Source organism: Glossina fuscipes, unplaced genomic scaffold (assembly GCF_014805625.2).
Source record: "Glossina fuscipes isolate IAEA_lab_2018 unplaced genomic scaffold, Yale_Gfus_2 2, whole genome shotgun sequence".
NCBI lineage: Eukaryota > Metazoa > Arthropoda > Insecta > Diptera > Glossinidae > Glossina > Glossina fuscipes.
In genome coordinates this window covers 33988277-34008204 of record NW_023998416.1, presented here as the reverse complement: position 1 = coordinate 34008204, position 19928 = coordinate 33988277, and the positions used below count along the sequence as shown (strand labels likewise).

The window sequence follows — 19928 nt, the reverse complement described above, 5'->3', positions numbered from 1 at the left end:
TACAATAACATTTTTGGTGAAAGCTTTATCGTGAATTAATTCTTTGTTAATAGGAAAGAAAATAAATAAAATAAAAAAAGAAATGAAAGAATTCTTAGCTAAAATATATATAAATAAATGAACTTAGAGTTATAACGGAAGGCAGCCCTTTAAGCAATAACGTCATTTCTTCTTCGTATAATGTTATGGCTGGAACGATAAGGATTAATAATGTCATCTGGATGGGGACGGACTTCGTAATGCAGGTAACCATCAACATCATCGAGTTCCTTGCACGAAAACTTGGCCAGCAATGAGGCTCTACCAGCGTAAGGTGGTACATATTTAAAGGTTGACGCTGCTGTGCCGCCCACTGGAATTTCCGCAATCTGTGAAATATACCAAGTTAGGATATTTCGTATGAGATAGAAACAACAATTACCCGGAAACGTAAAGGCTTCTCTATGCCGGGACCTTCAATGTGAAATGTACCCTTTCGCAAAGGTACTGGCAAAGGATTAGTCAAGCGTACTATAACGTCCACAGCCTGTTTGGCGACGACGTCGCCTTGAAAGGTAAACTTTATGTCAGGCTTACGAACACGAAAGTCATCTTGAGCGAAATACTCGTAGTCGGTATCTTTTACCACAGCCGAACAAGAGATGTTAAAAGAGGCCTACAACAATAAGTTTAACGCTTGATGTCTTTTCAATAATTCTTTGCTAGTACTTGCCTGCGATGTTAGCTTCTTATAGTAATCCTCAAAAGTGACTTCCATGCGTATGTATTCGCTGGCTTCCGGCTGAATTTTAATTTCAAAATTCATGGACTTCACCTCTTGACCATTCAAACCTGTATATAAAGCGGTATCGCAGCTCAATTGTCCGATGGCAGTGTAAGCGTTTTGTAACGATCTATTGGCGATGGCTACTACAACCGCAAAATTTTCACCAATTTTTATATCATCTCCTAGTTGCATATCGAATTCGACCTCATTGAAACTATCATTCAAATAATACCGACTAAATGCATGTCTGGATTGCTTTAAAGCCTTCAACATAACATTGCGCTCTTCGTCCGTTCTCTCCTCATATTTATATGAATGGGTTATATCATCGCGTTCCCACTTCAGAACGGCCTTAGTGCTAATTAAATGGCCAATAGCCATGGTATCTTTGCGCAGCAATTTAATCGGTTGAAAAGGACCATTATAACGCCAATACACCTTATCGGCATTCACTTCTGAAAAAACAAAACCGCAATCGAAGGATCGGAGAATTTCACCGTTTTTAACTGCCGCCACCGAAGCTGGACCGACCCGATACATATTATCAGAAGCCTCTTGAGGAGTAGCATCCACTACTTGCCAACCATCGTAGGTAACGCCGTTTGAACCCACACCTAAGTCCGGGCGAGTCATCCAAACCTCGTTCCATACGTGGTAGTTCCATATGGAATCTGTGGTCTCGGCGTCCATTTTCTTGTTATTGTGATCAACAAATATGTCTACAGTTAAAGAGGCTTGGGTGTCATGAGCCGAGGAATAACAGGTAACAATTCTTGAAGGGATACCCAGTGCACGAGCTATAGTAGTCAGAACGCCTGAAAAATTCCAACACTGACCATACTTGACCGGTTTTTGAGTTTTATAAAATTGTTGTAATATCTCCGTAGAGCCAATCCATTTGGTGGGAGCGATTCCGCCCGAAAAGTCTTCAGTCCAATTGCCCAGAATTACTCCATCGTCGTCTACCGAGTTAACAGCAGCCGATAGGGCCCGAGATACACGTACAGGATCGCCTCTGTAACTGGCCGGTACGCGACCTATTGTGCCCAATAATTTTAAAGAGCATTCTAAAACATGTCGCTCAAATTGACCTAATTTCCAAACGGAGGGCCTTAAACGGTTATACGAGCCACGCCATATCAGTGTCGTGTCGTGTAGAACATATTCTTTCCGTTTATCTCTTACTGGCATGTAAACTTGATCATTTGGGCACCAAGGGTTGAAAAGTATGTAAATAGGTCGAGGTAATATAAATGATCTCGACCCACCTCCTAACAGTTTCGTATCGATATCCAATTTCCATTCTGCTACTGGACAGGTAACTGATGGTTTTATTAACAATTGCAAACTTTGTCCCTCATGCTCTTCAATTCCAGCGCCCCAGTCCAACGGATCACCCAAATTATCTATGCCATCCCTAGGGACTATACCTATCAAAGTCCCATGACCAGGACTAGGTTTCTTTTCATCGGCCACCGTAAATATGAAACTAATTGCATCACGGTTAGGATTAAAAGGACGATTGAAATTTAGACGCATTCGGAAGGGTTCACCTCTGCGCACAATAAGAGCTTCTTTGGCAGCACTAAAGAAATCGGTGTGATGTTCATCATGATTTTCTTCCAGATATAAATCAATACTTATTACACCTAAAATGTCCTCTGTTATGGAATCTGTAAATATAACAAAATTAAAATGTTTTATTAAACATATGTGAGAAGAGGTTCGCTTGCTCGACCGAGGTCAGTTTTTGTTTTACTGGTCGCTTAGTTGACCTGAGGAAATATTTTTAGCAAATTAAAGAACACCACTTCCACTAAACTGTGGATTAATTTTGTGGATATATTCTTAGAAGGATCGCGATCAATTTGAATCAGTATCGAGTGTGAACCTTTGTTTGGGTAATTTCATCTCTCACTTTCGAAACTAGACTAAGACTTTATGTGCGGTGCTACAGTATTTAAAAATTAACTGCGGAAAATGTGCTTTGCATAAGTCCCTGAAGGACAGATGGTTATCACACACATCCTATCCAGATATCCTATGCTTGTTATGTTATCGAAAATTATGGCCAACGAAGCATACCTTCTTTCACTTCTTCGTCATTCAATAGGGGTTTCAAGTGAACGCTGTCGCCTATATCGAGATTTTATGAAGAATTATGATACCCGGGATTGGTAGTATACTTGCGGACAAACCCTGCAATTTCCAGCGAGATGCTGCGCGTTCACACAACGCCCTAACCGCAGAATATTATATTTCTGCAAATTTCGATGCCCATATCATCGAAAGGTTAGGGTCAACTAATTCCCGGAATGATTATTTCAACAACAGATCACAATAAACATTCGTTTGACACTGCTTTGTCGCTGAAGAATGAAAGAAGCATAAAGGTTATTCGGCGATAGCATAGAATAGCTTCTCTCTCGGGCATTTGTTTATTATAATATTTCACAGTAAATTTTGTAAAAAATAGAAACTGTCGTCTGCAGCCTGCATATACTTTCTAAGCTTCTCTTCGTGACCTACAAGCCCAAGAATAAACCTAGTGTCGTGTTTCTATTGGGAATACAAAAATTCCTTTAACATATTTTTTAAATGTGTTTACGCTTTCACACCCGCCCACACATATCTGTAATATGCAAATTTCAAATTTATTTTTCAAATATTTAACCGTTTGGTAAACATGTCCAACCCACATAAATCAAATATTGAATAAATGTATCGTTAAGTTCTGTGAAAAATATGATTAATTCTTTTCAGCTTGTATACAAGAAGATAATAACGTTATTATCATTTATGATTAAGACTACAGTCTTGCGCCTTGCGTACGCAGGTAGACTTCTTATTCTCTCCTAATTTTCTCTATGTAAAGCCATGAGCCAAGTTATCAAGTTATAGTTTTTTTTTGTTCAATTTGCCTCAAGAGATTATAAGGTGGTTTTTCAAGCAGTCACCTTCTAATCCATGAATAATACGGTCAAGCATCCCATAACACGGTGTTTTTATATACCTCTTTTTTATACCATATGCCATGAGAAAAATTGAGGCAGCTTTCTTTCCGGTAAAGTAGTCCCCTTGTAATGCCATTTAAAACTTTGGCGAAAAAATAGCAGGGCGCCACTTAAAACCACCTAAACATGTTAAAAGCAACTTCAAAAGATATAATAATTGAAAGCAAAAAAAAACGATTGTAATTATGAAATGGCGAGAATATAGAAGACGGCGTATATATATGTGTATGTAAACATTACTTTTCAAATATCAAAACTTGTGATGAAAGACGATGTCAATAGATGTGACAATAATGATTGAATTTTACACTGATCGAGAATATTCATAATTTATTTATATTTGTGCGGCTGCTCCAAGATTAGGATAAATCCTTCCTCTTGTGGTCTGTGTCCTATCCTTTCTTCCTGTGGTCGCACCTCTAGAAAGAGGTGATTTTTGGCTTGCGCTAGATCGCTGCCTACGCCTACCTACACCCTATCACTTGCGGCACAAGAATATGATTAATTCTGTGAAGAACTTCAAATAGTCCTATATATTATATTGCCCACCGATTCAGAAAATGATTCTTTGTCTTTCCATATCTTCGTCTAGTTTTCTTGTATTCACCTTAGAGTCTCAATTTTTCAAATAATTCAGGTGAAATTTAATACACTAACGTGCTCTGGCCCAAATATGAGAAAAAGCGCGTCTTGATCTTGCAAATAATTGAAAATTGCTTGGCGGGATAAGAAGAGGTATTAAAGGAATTATAAAATATTTCTTTTGAAAGACAAGAAAAAAATTCCCAGAAGCAAGAAGAGACATTTGAGAGTAATGATGAGCGATAGAACAAACTAATCTCGAATTTCACTTGAAAAATGTTATTTATTAAACGGATTATCTGCAAACACATGCCTTGAGAGTGCAGTTTTCACATAGGTCTGAATAGTTCTGATCTAAATGCAAATTATATGTTTCTTAGATTCTATCTAAATGCGGGCACGGCAGGCATTCTTTTCATTTGTACGAAACTTGAGCGACAGTGGCACTCCTTATCGAATTTCTCTTGTTTCTATGTGTTATCGAGGAGGTTTCCACGGAACGCATTTCCTCAGTTGAATTAATTCTGAGTTCAATATGTTCAGGTTTGAATACAACGAACGCGCAAGAATCACGTTGTAGAAGGCTTGACTGTAAGAGTAATCTTCAACTGCTAGCATTAAGAAAAGTTCATTTGCTTAAAAGTGAGACCAATTTCCTTTTAAAGCGACTTATCAAACTCTTCAAGAATTCAAATATCGAAAGCAGCTCTCGCAAATGATACAAAATTTTTCATTTTGTCCCTTACACCTAAAATGTACAATAAATACTTTACATTGTAATATATTTCATAAAATTGTGAAGAGATTCGGTCAATAAAAATTTAATAGAAAGCCAGAATTTGATGGCACTTTTTGCTTAATATCAGTGTAAATGTTCGAGCGCGCAGAGAGATGGACATATGAGTCTTCTACGATCTAAGAAACTGTAATCGTTGCATGAAAAAGCTCGAGCCATTATCGACCACCATCGAAGGAGAACTTTAAAAATGCTCGAATGACGTAGGAATATTCCATAAAGCAAAGAGTAAGTTCCTCGTGTAGTCTACGGACTAGGCTTAAATGAAGTTTGATAATAATTTTATATGAAATTTCTTAGGGCGAAAATTGCATCGTGTAAATTACTTTCGATTAATATTAAGATTAAAATGCTTGGATTTGTACAAATCGGCGCTTAGCTAAATTGATGGAAATTAATGAAATGTACAAACATATAAAAGTGTGCCTTGCGATTGGAAAAACTAAAAAATATTTCCAGCAACTCACTGATATTGAACGCTATGCTTACACATATATATCATACATTAAACCCTCCATTCCGCTGGCCCACTCACACTAATACAAAGTGAACGAGTACCCAAGCGAAAAGTAATTTATGTAAAATGCTTTATGGTTACTTCATCGAAGAGTTGAGATTGTGTATTTGAAATAAAAAAAAAATTTAAATAAATTATTTGACCTGCATTTAAAAAGTCCATTTTAAAAGAGTAATGCGTTTTGTACGTTCGCTTGAAAGCCAAAAAGCCAGTCTATCGTTCCTACCGAACGCGCACATATATCCATTGGCAAAACAAATTTTGTGTGTTTGTAATCGTAACATTTATTAATTGCACAACAACAATTCAATAATTGAAATTCCAATTAGGAATAATTCTTTCACCATGATATCGATCGCGAACACTTTGCAAATTGAAATAATGTTTGTGTCTAATGTTTGACTTACCAAAGTCGCGTGTGGGAAAAATTACTTTTTGTTTACACTTTATGTCGAAAATGACTTTTCAGTAAAACATCTTAAGAGAAATGAAGAAAAATTTACATCCTTTTGAGCGAATTGCTTTTGATGGAAGAAGAAATGTTTTTAAATAAACAAACACACGCAACAACATAACAATTAACGAACACATGACATCATCATTGTCTGAGATTCGAATTTTAATAAAAAATTGTACACAACTACAATTTGCAATACACGTGTGTACATGCATACATACGCAATAGATAGTTGCGTATAAAATATTTAAGAAATATTTCATTTTCTCAATTTCATTAACATAAGTGATAAAGATAGCCCCCGCAAAAGCTTCTGAGGTAATACTGTGAATAAAAAGTAAAATGAATTTTTCATTTAAACTTTACCTCACGCTTATGAAATTTCTCCTTTTCTTTTCTTCTTGGGTGCATTGGTAGTCCCACCTTCAATATATATTCAATTGCTACAAAATTATTTGTGCCTTTGAAAACAAATCAAAAAAATCAGGTCGTCGATCTTGTCTCACGTTTGTGAGACACGAAATTCATTCATTCGGTCATTGCGAGAGAGAATCTGTGCATATGACCCGAAAACAGCGAATATCGCAAAGTTTTGCAGCTGAACCAAGACTGAAAAAACCGTACCAAAGTCAAGGCCAAGTTGACAGTTCTCTTCAATCATCGTAGCGATGCGATTAATGAGTTTCTTTCGTTAGACCAAACAGTTAATACAGAACACTACATGAGTGGATATGAAAGCGATTAAAGCGATGAGATTCATTGGGAAGGATAAAAAAAGCTTTCTTTGCATTTTGTAAACAAATTCATTTTATTTCTTGGTCACAACTGTACGGTGAATAATAACGAATGGCGGGCGCAGCCCTCCTAAGCAAAGGTTTTCCTGAACACCTGAAGAGCTAACTCTTGCAAAGGTTTGCAAATAAAACTAACGCTAAGCAAAGTAACTGAGGAGATCGTGCACATCCATACGCTGAAGACACAATAGACAATTCTACGCGGCATTCATATTGAAACAAATTGAAAGAAACCGTTTTTTACACCGTTCGATTCCTCCACAAACGCTTATCTTATGTGCGTAACGATTACCGCCAAAATTCTGGGATTGTTTTAATTTTCTAAATCTTGTGGTAAAACTAATCTACGGAAAATCTCCAGAATTACTCCAATTTCGACTTCCCAGTGAGAAATATTGGAAAGTACAATTTTTTCTCATTTAATGACATTTCAGAATAGGGCGTTATATGAGGAGCGGTCGAAAAAGAGAACTGATCCGAACCATTATCAATAGCGTCCGTGGTTGGGCAAAAATACGTCACTGTACCTCATTTTGATAAAGTATATCAAAAATTGCGACCTATAGGTTGAACACTAGATTACGTGTGCAGACTCTAGAGGGACAGGCAGGCTTAGATCAATTCAGATAATGATTCTGAATCGATCGGTATAATAAGAGGTGACTCCATATTAAGCCCTTTTGCGTGTTACATGCGAACGCACTGAGTTAAAACACCGTGTACCAAAAGTGGTGTAGGCGTTACAATTGGTCCTGAAGCAAGACGGAATGAGGTAGACTATGATTCAACTGCTTAAAACGACATCTATGGGAGTGCAGAAGCCGCTAAACATTAGCTTGGCATTTGACCGAAACGTCCAGAAGTGCACTCTCTCCTAGACACAGACGTACAGTGCGTATCCGTAGAATTACGGAATGTTCACTCGGGCTGTTAAATGACGACTAAATAACAAGTAAAGCTACTTCAAGCCTTCTATCGCAAAAAAAAAGTAAATAATCAGATATTTTGAAATTTTAACACGTGTCCAGGTCTGTCGACAGTGTTTACATATATGTGTCCGAACAGTGACTTATTCAGTGATATGATACTTTGACTGCTCGATCAAGACAAAATCAATTTCACGTCCTTCAATGTCATTAGCACTCATATGGCCTGGCACTTGGCAGATATAGGTGAAGCTGTGAATTTTTTCCTTCTGTGAGGATTGCTTTCGAGCAGAAGTTCATTATTTAGGTTTTTTCACGGTTCAACTCATCGCAAAATTGCACGGATTTATAAAAGATGATAATGAAGGAGGAAAAAAAATAACGGCTTAAATCAAAGCGCACAAGAACGTGAGCGATCACTTAAAATATTTCGAGAAAAAAGAAAATCGCAAACGTTTTCATTAAAATCGAACTCACTGATATTGATGACTTGGCGTCGGATCATGAATTTAAATAATTTATTGATATTTTATTAAATAAAATTACTTTCAGTAGCAGGACGTACGCTACGATAAGGACTCAAATGTCGTGGCTGGTCCCACCAGCGATTAAGCCAGTTTGGCAAGTAATTTGAGTACCAGGTTGACATAGTCGCGATCTTTTCCTAAAATTGTTTTTATTTCTATTATTTCTAAAAAACGTTTATTTTCTTTTTCTTGTCCCGTTACTTTGATGTTTTCGCTACCGATCGCTTACACAAACTGTATGGTACACGATTATTAAAATTAAAGAGCAAATATAGATGAATGAATACGTATGAAGGCGTAAGAACTTTACTCAAGTGCATAGGGGAGAGTACTTCACACACACACACGCATACATACACACACACACACACACGGTAGGGAATCGATACAATTTTTATTTAGTTTCGTTGTAATGTTATTTGTTAGGTATGTGGGTGTGTTGTTGTTGATGTTGACTTGAATCGCATCATTGTAAATATATACATATAACCAATAAATCGGTGAGTTACTAACTTTGTTTTACATTTGTTTTTATTTTTTCAAATAATTATATTTGCCGCCAAATAGTTTGCTCTGAGAGTGCAGTTAATTAAATGCATAGTACGTAGTAATGTTAAACTAATGACGTCATCGTTACTTTTAGTTATATTAAACAATTTATTTACATAATCTATTAGTGGCGCTTCATATTCTTCTTCTTCGTCGTCGTCACTTTACACGACGTCACTTTATTCAGCATTTTTGTTTCGCTCAGTTAAACGGTGAGTTCAACACCTTTGACTAATCGAACATTGGATTTTCCTTCTAGAGATCCTTAAGATGAGTGAGATGATTTTCTCAGAAATTTTTTGTTCATATTTTAAAATTGCAAAGCTATGCGTAATTAAAGATATAAAAATAAAAGTGCTTGTGTATCGATCTATTCTGATATTAAATACGTAAGCATATGTCGTTCAACTTGTAAGAGCGAACGCGTAAACCTTGCACTTATGCGAACTTTCACGAGAAGTAAAGTCTATCGAATAGACGACCTCCCTGTCTCCACAGATGTTCACGAGCACGGCAACTACACTAACGGAACCAAATAGCGGCCGCAAATAACCAATATCGCCCGGCCGCATACAATCGTATAAAATTTCGAGCCACAAGGCAACCGATATATGCCGCTTCAATTTGGGCCAATTTGGCGTTTTGCAAAGCACACATTTGCTGCGTAATTGGTCCTTGTAAAGGGTGTAAAGGATTTGTTGACGAAAAATGATATCAACCTATTGCAATGTGAAATGGGTCGTCGGGTCACTATTTGATAGCATTGCACTTCATGTTCAAAAGAAGGGCTTACATAAATAGATAAAAATATAGATATGGATGCTCCAACTTTGGCGTGTCTCCTCCGTTCATACTTTACTTATCAATTTGATAATTGATATATTCTGTTGCTTGGACACTTTCAATGTGAAGAATTTTATTTACCTGAAAAATGTCCTCAAAAGATTGACTTTAAGGCGAATTTCTTAAGTGTTTTCACATTCCGCCTGTTGTTTATAATTGTCGTAAAAATTCGCTTCCATAGCCTTGCCGTGCATTTGTTACAATTTCGAAACTATCAATTAAGTTATTACGGTGTATGATATGTAGATTATTACTTGTGCATTCCTCTTAGTTAGTCATAACGAAGAAGTGATTCCCAAATTTAAAACAAGCAAGACACATGGACACAATCATGATATGACACGAGTAAAAGTGATTTTTATATATAACTCCGCTTTCAGCGAATATTGGGATACGGCCACTATTCGTTCGGGTCTTTAGAAAAATTAAACAAACATTCTTGTAAAACTAATTGTAACGTTTACAGCTTACGCTTACAGAAGCAACACAGTTTACTGATCCTCCCAATATCACAACCGTATTGCTGCTGTTCTCGTATGAAACTTGATTAAGTCTGATTAAAATTAAGCAAGAACGTAGGTAAGGAAGAAAAGCGAACCAGTTCAAAGTTAATTTGTTTTATATATTACTTACGATCCGTTCATTTATATTGTGGTAAAGAAAATTTTTTTTAATAATAGATAGAACAGCATTTGTGTACATATCGTAAAACCGGTTAACGAATAAAAAGTTTTTTGCCTTTTTTAAAAAGCTGCTGACATCGATTAACGTATCAGTGAAACGAGAGGCTGGACTTAACAATGAAACCCTAGCATTTATGTATCCATTTAAATACGTGCAATTATTTCCATTACCACACGTAATAATTAAAATATTTTTGGATGTTTTAATAAAGCAAAATAACTACGAAACCTTTCATTGATTATATACAGCACATAAAGGGTACATTTCACCGTAATAATGAACACAAGATTTTTATTGATACGCAAGCAGTTTCCTTTGATTATAACCTACACCACTTGGAGTGCGAGGGTATGTCAACTTTGTATGGATGGATGTAACGCCCAGAAGGACTTGAGATATAACCCCCACCGCAATTTTTGAGACATTTTGATGAAGTTAGTTACACTGACAGGTTAATGAAAATGGTTTGGATTGGACCACCTTTTCGACTACTTCCCATAAAATAATTTAGCTTTCATAGTTGTTATATGAATCATTGTAGGTTGGTATAGGATATTTAATGATGGATCCTGAGCCACTATGATGTGCTTGTACTTGTTTTAATATATAGCTTACGCCCCTTTTTTGTGCGTGGCTGTAAAGTGCATTTGAGGCAAACAAAGTCGTCATCAACTTAAAATACTAGATTGCAGCTCAGTTTTAAGGAGAAAGTTTAGATAGTAATCGCTATGCACTAAGTACTTATTTTTAAACTTATATATTTAATTATTAAGTTTTAGAAAAAAAAAGTCTTTTCAAGATTTCAGAAAAATTCTTACCTCTTTCATCATAAGCAGACATACTTCCTCTTTTAAGATTAACAATTCGCATTGGTTGGTCCTCGGGGCAGAGATTGCAACAGTCTACGGAATGATACTTACCAGTAATTTTATTACCCATTACAAGATGGAGTACTAAATGTAGTGATTATTGAACATTTAAGTACATGAGGCTTTTAATGTATAATTACTTTTAACATAAACGGCGTTTTACTTCATCACATTCTTACATCGAAATTAAAGCAATAGAAAAACTTCATACAATATTTGCTAATATTTTTTATTTTGTACTTCATTACTTACAAAAACTTAGATCACAACTAATTCTTTGCTGTAAAAAATGTAAATTTTAAAATCAGTAGTGTTTGTTTTTTGCTTTTTTTGTTTGTTATTATAGCTAAACTACTCATTATCTCTTTTAAGATTCTTGTTGACCTTGTTGATCCATATATCAATATTAACACTGAATAAATTGATCGATACGTCATCAAATTAAGATTATTACTTTCCTAAGTTAATTTAATATTATTATTACTCCTATTATTATTAAGGTATAATGTAATAATATTACCTTTTCAGGCTATTAGTATAATGAAACTAATAATCAAGTAGTACTTAATGGATTAAACAAAACCTTAAAATTCAGTTACATTGTTAAAAATGCATATTAATGAATTTATTTCTTCCTTCCATATTATTAGATTTTTTCCTTAATTTCATTTTCAAATACAATCTAGCGTAACGGTTATGTATTCTATATAATCCATTCAAAAGTTAAGTATCTGCTTTCGCTTCTCGCACGTCTCACTATAGACAAGGTTTTGTTGTCTTCGTTTTTTAAATTGAAAAATGTAACAACAAAATCCAGCAGTCCTTTATTTCGAGAAAAAAAAATGCAACAAAAATAAAAAAACGGTTTTAAGTATTCAAATTCCTTCGTTACACATCGAAAAATCAAATTTCACATATCTTCTTCTTCTTCTTGATTAATCGGCAATTCAACTAAAAACGATTCCAAGCTGATCAGCTGTCTGTAAAATCGTAAAATAATTGAAAATTGTTTAAGCAAGCAAGCATCAAGAGCCAAATAAAGTAAACGCAACTTCTTCACAGCTGTTGCCTGTATTGTGCTCGTTTTATTTATTTATTTGACAATCTTAAGATTCATTTTTATTTTTTTTTTTAGTAAAAATATTAATAAAAGACGTTTAGCTTTAAAACAAAAACATGGCAGAAGCTTTGGACCTTCAAGCAGATGAACGTGAAGCTTTATTAGCAATTTATGAAGGAGACGATGCCTTTAAAGAAATAGATGCAACAAAATTCCAATATAAAGTAATAAAGCAATGATTAATAGAAAGACAAATAATGACTAAGTATAAGATAATTTTTTATTTATTTTCTTTTTCAAGTATGGTGAAGACGATGATTGTAAATCTTTTTTAGTGGAAATTGAATGGGGTGATGATTATCCCTTAGAAAAGCCCATTATCAATATGGAAATGTTCTACAATCGTAATTTGTAAGTCGACTGAACGCAATGGTTGAGCAAATAGTTATGATATTATTTCCAGAATTCCCGCTGTTAAAGAAAAAGTCCGCTCGGTGTTAATGGAAGAAGCTGAACATTGGTTGGGCTGCGGTATGACCTATAACTTATTTGAATGCCTGAAAGAACATTTAGATGAATTAACGTCCGAACAGCCCGATCTCATAGTAGTGGAATCACCAGATTTAAATACAATAGGAGTTAGCGCGATACATATTTCAGATAGTTCGGACATTAAAAAGAAGGAACCGAAGAAAGAACAACTAACTAAAGCCCAAAAACGCAGGCAATGGGATCGCGCCGATCATAAGGGTGACCGGCCTAGGGGTTGGAATTGGGTAGATATCGTCAAGCATTTATCCCAGACTGGTCACAAAGAACAGCAAACCGCTGAATCGAATGCGAACAATACTATATTTCAACCGTTAAATAGCTAGAAATTATTCACAATTGCTTAATAAAATCAATAGTTAAGTTTTTTGATAAACTGAATTAAAAACAAACGCCTAAGACTTTATAGGGCAATAATAGAAAAAATTAAGTAATTTCTCTCTTCTATTTAAAGTGAAAAGAGAGAAACGATGATGAAGGGTATATTTGCACTTGTACAAAACGAAACGAATGAAGAAAGACACATGAAGTTATTTCGCTTCGTTAACACATGCATAAAAACCGTTCATTTTCAAAATAACGTTTTGAAATTCAAGTTTATTATAATTTTAAAAAAATAAATTTTTGCTTCGTACAAATTTTGATCTCGATTTCATTGACATTTATAATTCATATTTTAGATGATAATTGTGTTTGTGTTTAATCTTTTCCTTTATAACAGATAATGTGAAATTTTTCGCAGTCAGTTTCTTCTTTCTTGGCTTTGTGTACTTGGCCAACATGAAAGCTTAGTTCCATAATGACCTCAGACAGTCTTTGATGATTGAATTGAGAAATCGTTGTAAAAAAGGTTGCCTTGATAAGGAAATCGTTCGTAAACAAGAAGAGACACTTGCGCGAAGAGGAACTAAACGGCAGCGATGAATATGTGAAAGATCGGTATTGTGTTGACACATTACGTATACCTTTTTGCGGGTTCTGGGAGACACTTATCGGTAATCAACATCCCTCCTGCATGGTTATATTTCACAAGTACAATATACAATTTGACTTTAGATAGTTCTTGCTGCTGATTGGTAATCTTAATTTAGCACCGTATATTTTATGTATTCCAATATGAGATGCGGATCTATGTTAAATGAGTCGCGCTGAGTTTTGTAATACGTAAATAAAATTTTTATTATTACCGTTAAAGGAGCTCTCATTTTAAATCTACTATTGTATTCTTTTGTCGATTCTCAAATGATACCAAATTATTGCAACACTTAGACCATAAAAATGAATATCAGATGTCTTTTAATTTTTTTTTTTTTTTACATTGGGACGTCTAAAGCGTCGGATTGATTTCTAGTTTGTTATGAGTTTTCAAAAAAATGGTGGTTATGTGATATTGTCAGTTGATTATGTTGAACTAAGATATTGAGTAATAAAATTAAATAAAATAAATGTTTGCTGCTCTTGTGAAGCCGGTTTGGGCATTTATGCACTCAATGCGTTTAATTTTCGTATTCATATTAAATGCCACTTATCATGGAGGGCGTTCGGTTTTTTTAATAATTAAATTTATATTCGACTTATTCAAGGAAATTTTCACAGCATTGAACATATTCGGCGAAGAGTTTTACGGTTTTGTATGTGAAATAGACTGCAGCGTGCGTACTGTTGCCAATTACGTGCAATCATCAAGTACTAGTGGAGTTGAATGTTTTATAGAAAGTCTGATTCTATTTTTAAATCATATAAGCAAGTTTTTTACCAAAACTAAATTGCATACAAAAGTACTGGCCACAAATGTTTGCCTCTTTGCGTGTGATTTGTGGACATTACTGTACAATGCCATACTTTTAATAGCTGAAAGAATTTGGTGGACACTTACGTTGATCCCGAGATTGCTGTTGGGTACTATAGCGGATGCGGTGGATTTGGCTGTGCATTTTATAGCCTCTGTACTTCGAGAGAGCATATCGCATGTCGAAAAATTTGTAACCCATATGTTCTTTGTGAGTTCCATTCTGATGGTAATATTAGTCTTGCAATTCGTGTGGTTCCACCGTCGCATATGCTTTTCCCTTCTACTGTTTTGGCTGAGAAAATTTGGAAAAGTGAGTTTTAAAGAGATTAAAAAAAAAAAGACAAAATACCATATAATCGTCAGTTCGCTTAGTTTTTCAGATCTGGCATAGACAAGACGATACTGTGTACTAAAGAAGTATTTTCAGGCAGACAAATAAAATTTGAGAATTGTTGTGTAGTCTGCCAAGATCGTTTGAAGTCAGTTGTCCTGCTGCCCTGCAGACACTTATGCTTGTGCAAAGATTGTGCTACCCATCTACTCTTTATTAACCAGCAACCTAATTGCCCCTTATGTCGTGCTGGTATTACTGATTCCATGTCAGTGTATATGTGATATTTACTTTCAGTAATATTTTATAAATTATTTACTGCCATCTCTATCTAATTTAGATAATTTTTTCATGTACAAAAACAGTCTTACCTTTTCCAAATAATAGTAGACTTATTTTTACGATTTATTACCATAAAGTAATTTATATGTATTTTTATTTGCATGCTTTGTAATTCTATGCTACATTACAAAACATTTTAAAAACGTTAAACCAAACTCGCGAATGCATAACATACATAAACACATAGAAGCAAATGCAGTTCATTTCCATAACTCTTTCTCGGCACGACGAGCACGGCTTATGAATTCTCAGGAGGAGGAGGTGGTGGCTGTTGTTGCTGATCGTTGGGGTTATTCTCCGCATTTACTTGATTAGCTGAGTTGCCTGTAGGTGCTGCAAATTGTTGAGCATATGTTTGGAATAATTGCAATATATCGTTTGGCATTGGTGGCACCGCATTAGGTGTTGCCCCTGTTCCACTTGAACCAACGTACGGTGCAATATTTGCAAACACTTGCCTTATAGCGTTCACAACCATAGGATTTTGTGACATACTCTGCAATTGTTCCAAATCAATTTCAGCACTGCTGAATAATTGCCGTATAGCTGGATTAGAAAACATAACACTTAGACCACCCGTCAGTTGTGGTATAAAATTGTCGTGAGCATGATTACGTGCATTACGAGCCACTTCTAGGTTATTGCGATAGTCTTGATTGTCTGGTTCTAGCTCAATAGCTTTGGAATAAGATTGTTGGGCTTCTTCGTACTTAAGTAAATTCGAGTAGGCTATCCCAAGTCTACCGTAAGCCTTTCCGTAATTGGGATTGTATACCAAGGCTAACTTACAATCAACCACCGCTCGCTCGTTCTCACCCAAGCGTATATAAGCCGCCGCTCGATTGCAATAGAATATCGGGTTCTTGGGATCATATGTAATAGCCCGATTGTATTGTAGAAGGGCTTCATTGTATTTCCCCTCCTTCATCAAACGATTACCCTCATTCTTTATTGTCTCTGCTAATTTCAAATTTTCTGGATTCTTCTCCATGTAATGCATTTCAAATATTTCAAATAAGTTAATATCTTTAGGATTCCAGGCTTTCACATCTGTGTTGCTACTGCCGCTAGCATCGCCAGCAGCGCTTTCGGCTTGTTCTTGTGGCTCGTCGCGCTCATCACCTATATCGAAAGCGGCTGCTAAACATTGTATTGCCACTTCTGCGCTCTCTTGGGCGTCAGCACTAAAAGCTTGTGAATCTACTTGCTTTTTTAAATATGAAATAAAACAGCGCACAAAATTTTGTTGCACTTCGTCAGTCATTGTCTGTTTTTCTTTTTATTATTTGTTCTTTCGTAAATTTTCTTAATTTCAATTAAGAACACGTCGATTTTCGCTTTATATTTTTCCTCGCAAAAATGACCCTTTTCCCTACGTAACAAATGACAAAACATATACTGAATGCAGAGTTGCAGTAATAAAGTAACAATTAAAACTTAGGAATGTTATAATGTTATATATTTTGTGACGCTACAAAATTTCCTCTTCTTCTTGGTGATACAAGTATGAAATGGTGCTGGCAACTCACTGCTACTGTTTATGGGTTTATCGGCTTTATTGCTGGCCTATTCTGTTCGTTTTTAGAGCTTACTTTGGCCGTGGCTGCGGTGAGTTTTCAATTGATGAGGGCATAACCCGACAGACCCCATTTGGGATCTGTACGCTTCCTGACACCACAGGCCACACGGTAACTTTTTTACTTTGCATCGCTTTTGTTTACTTTGCTTTATTTAGGCTTATCGAAGAGACATATTCTTAAGAGCTTATCACACGCCTCTAAGTATTTTTTTCGATTCGAAAAATCTGCTTAAGTTCCAAATGACACTAACTCTATAAACCGTAGCAAGGCGGGATTTGTGGTTACCAAAAGTGATCTTTTTGATAAAACAAGGAACTTAAATTGTAATGTATCTAAGATGATTTTGGAAAATCACGATTATGTTTGCACGAACACCATTCCATTTGAACTTTTGCGACTTTGAGAAGTCTTCATTAATAGTAAGGAGAATATCAATCAAGTAAATCAAGATGTATTTAGTATTGATCGTGACATGTATATGAGGACATCATTAAAAACACTGCCAAAATTTTTCAAGTTTTCATTGACACCTATTCATGGGTTAAATAACAAAACCAGACGGAAATTGCTCCGAAGCAAGAAGCAGATTTCCCTTTCTTTCTTTAACAATAACTGAAACAAATGTGCGATAATCGAAAAGTGAGTAGAATGGTTAATTACACTACTCTACATGTACCAAGTGTCGTCATAATTTCCTTCGTATATATTTTTTTGAAGTTTTTTTTCACCGCTAGTCTTTGTACAAACAATTATACGAAAAGGTGGATAAATTGACACACTAATGACACTACTTCATAATTTTCATAATTTTTGTATATTTTGAGATGATCTAATATCATTTTTTGCTCCATTATAGTATCAACGGTTGCTATTCCTTTAGGGGTGTAATAAGGTTGTTGTCTGAGTAATGCTTGTTATTCCTTGTTTAAATCGGAGCAGAGATTTTCTTATATTTAGAAATTTAAATTTTAATCTAAACCATTACTTACATGTTCGATCTGATGAAGGTGTTCCTCTTGCCCGTAAACCTCGTTATTGTGTAAGAAACTAATATTTTTCGCATTTGCTGTTTAGAGGATTCGACAAACATTTTTTGAAAATCGTAAAAAAATGTTCTAATCTTCAATGTTTTAATAACATGGCACACAAATAACATAATTTTCGTAAAACTTTTTTCTTTGATATTTTCTTTAGATATTTTTTAAGTTTTTCTAATTTTTTTTCGCAATTATTCACTTCGAACAACGTCTCTCTGCATTTGGAAACTGGCTTTGATTTTTCGCTAAAAGCCGTTTTTTCCTTTACATCGTCTATAAAAAAGTAGCATGTGTTGAGAATGGAGAGAGCATGGAGTTACTTTCAATAGATTGCAACGCTGCGATTCCATTAAAATTGAAAATTTTCAATGCGATTATGTTAAATGAGAAGAAATCGATACGATTTTGTTAATTCAGAAGACATAGCAGCGATTCTGTTAAAGTGCTGAAAATTTTCCACGCGATTATGTCAAGTGATGAAAATTGTCGATGCGATTCTGTTAAGTGAGGAAAAATCGATGCGATTCTGTTAAACTAGAAATTTTAGCTTAACTGGTTTCTATTGACATTAGGTTGCTATAAACAAATCTAATTGCGCCAAATTAATCAGAAATTCCAAAATGCAATTAAACGCTTCAAAAACTTTATTTTCTTATAAAATAATGTATTACTTTCTATCTTCATTCATTAGATAGTGCTAACATTCAGCAATTGGACTCTGGGAAAGTCAGAAACATACTTTACTGAAACTCCCCAGCACTAGTGTTTAGCTAAAAGCGTATCAATACATTAGCAAAGTAATCAGGAAATATCAGGAAGCTGTAAATTCTTAACCGTACAAAAAACCATTAATGGATAGGAGTGATTGGAAAGGACAAGAGAACCAATCAATATGGCCATCTTCCTGAACTGTAAATTTACAATCGGCTAAAGTATTCCACAATTTGATTGTCTTGTCATGAGAGCCTGAAACATTTCGGCGGTTATCAGTCGAAAAGGCTAAACATCCTCAATAAACATAAAATAAGATTTAGTCAATTGCACAAATAAACTACTAAAAATGTATAATAAAAAATAATAGCCTTTGGACTACAATAGAATACACTTACTGGTCTGCGACAGAATGGAATTTAGTACGTTATAAGGTCAGAAACTTACGAACTTCATATGCGAAAGCTAAACTTTTAAAAAGCTCAACAGCAAATATCCTAGAACTAGAAAAAACTAGTTTGCATTTTATTCCTCTATGGTTCCTTCTCAAATTCGCTCTCTTCGGGAATAGAAGATATTTCCTGAGTGATTAGTCATTTAATAAAAAGAAATTTCCTAACAGAAACTCTTCAAGACTCTGATAATGCGTGTGGGAAGTTTTCTTAAAGATATTTCATGTTATAAAACAAACCATCGCGAAGACAAAAGTGTGGATAAGGTCAAAGAAAGCATTTCTTTTGTCTTCGGGATATTTCCTTTCGATTTGCGTTACGAATATATCAGACATTTCAAAACATTACACCAGCTTCCACAGTTGCCATAAAAAATTACGCCAGTTTTGACAGTTTTCACCCAGTTTTCACACAGTTTTCGCTCGTATGAAAATACGAAGTTAGCGGGGTAATCACCTAGTTGAAAACCAGGTTTCGTTTGTGACGAAACCGGTTGTTAATAAACGTTTTTATTGCGATCACGTAACACTTTCGTGTCATTTTTGTTGCTATTGCCAAAACGCAGAGGAAAGGAGGAAAATGATAGCTTGCTTTTCCCTTTGACAAGGTAGCAAACAAATCAACTATTGATGAAATAGTGCTTCGCTTTTAGCTAAATCGATGCGCGAACCACTAGCGATTAAATAGATTCGGTAATTTGCTATGCAAGACCCTTGGGTACTCCCTGACATAAACACCGAAACCCGTTTT

The 19928-nt window shown here is 35.2% G+C and overlaps 4 protein-coding genes across 8 annotated transcripts; 2 read left to right on the top strand and 2 right to left on the bottom strand.

Moving 5' to 3' along the window:
* Positions 1 to 10: 10 nt before the first annotated feature.
* Positions 11 to 11548, bottom strand: LOC119633799 (annulin). 3 transcript variants are annotated; one of them, XM_038027547.1, is made up of 5 exons: positions 11465 to 11548; positions 11274 to 11408; positions 713 to 2439; positions 422 to 655; positions 11 to 368 (listed from the first exon to the last, which is right to left on the bottom strand). In XM_038027547.1, the coding sequence occupies exons 2-5, from the start codon at positions 11392 to 11394 to the stop codon at positions 150 to 152; spliced, it is 2301 nt and encodes a 766-aa protein (XP_037883475.1). In that variant the 5' UTR covers positions 11395 to 11408; positions 11465 to 11548; the 3' UTR covers positions 11 to 149. The 3 variants fall into 3 exon arrangements, with proteins under 3 accessions (XP_037883475.1, XP_037883476.1, XP_037883477.1); XM_038027548.1 differs by lacking the exons at positions 11274 to 11408; positions 11465 to 11548 and adding an exon at positions 8399 to 8610; XM_038027549.1 differs by lacking the exons at positions 11274 to 11408; positions 11465 to 11548 and adding an exon at positions 8330 to 8414.
* A 773-nt stretch (positions 11549 to 12321) lies between these two features.
* LOC119633921 (RWD domain-containing protein 4) lies at positions 12322 to 13327 on the top strand. 2 transcript variants are annotated; one of them, XM_038027753.1, is made up of 4 exons: positions 12322 to 12395; positions 12460 to 12608; positions 12686 to 12795; positions 12848 to 13327. In XM_038027753.1, the coding sequence occupies exons 2-4, from the start codon at positions 12501 to 12503 to the stop codon at positions 13257 to 13259; spliced, it is 630 nt and encodes a 209-aa protein (XP_037883681.1). In that variant the 5' UTR covers positions 12322 to 12395; positions 12460 to 12500; the 3' UTR covers positions 13260 to 13327. The 2 variants fall into 2 exon arrangements, with proteins under 2 accessions (XP_037883681.1, XP_037883682.1); XM_038027754.1 differs by having other exon boundaries at positions 12345 to 12365.
* A 942-nt stretch (positions 13328 to 14269) lies between these two features.
* LOC119633282 lies at positions 14270 to 15406 on the top strand. Of its 2 annotated transcripts, none has more exons than XM_038026751.1 (2): positions 14270 to 15035; positions 15089 to 15169. In XM_038026751.1, the coding sequence occupies exons 1-2, from the start codon at positions 14379 to 14381 to the stop codon at positions 15095 to 15097; spliced, it is 666 nt and encodes a 221-aa protein (XP_037882679.1). In that variant the 5' UTR covers positions 14270 to 14378; the 3' UTR covers positions 15098 to 15169. The 2 variants fall into 2 exon arrangements, with proteins under 2 accessions (XP_037882679.1, XP_037882678.1); XM_038026750.1 differs by having other exon boundaries at positions 14271 to 15035; positions 15098 to 15406.
* Positions 15407 to 15529: 123 nt separating this feature from the next.
* LOC119633281 (small glutamine-rich tetratricopeptide repeat-containing protein beta) lies at positions 15530 to 16814 on the bottom strand. The gene has a single exon (XM_038026749.1). The coding sequence runs from the start codon at positions 16660 to 16662 to the stop codon at positions 15637 to 15639; it is 1026 nt and encodes a 341-aa protein (XP_037882677.1). The 5' UTR covers positions 16663 to 16814; the 3' UTR covers positions 15530 to 15636.
* Between the last annotated feature and the right edge of the window lie 3114 nt (positions 16815 to 19928).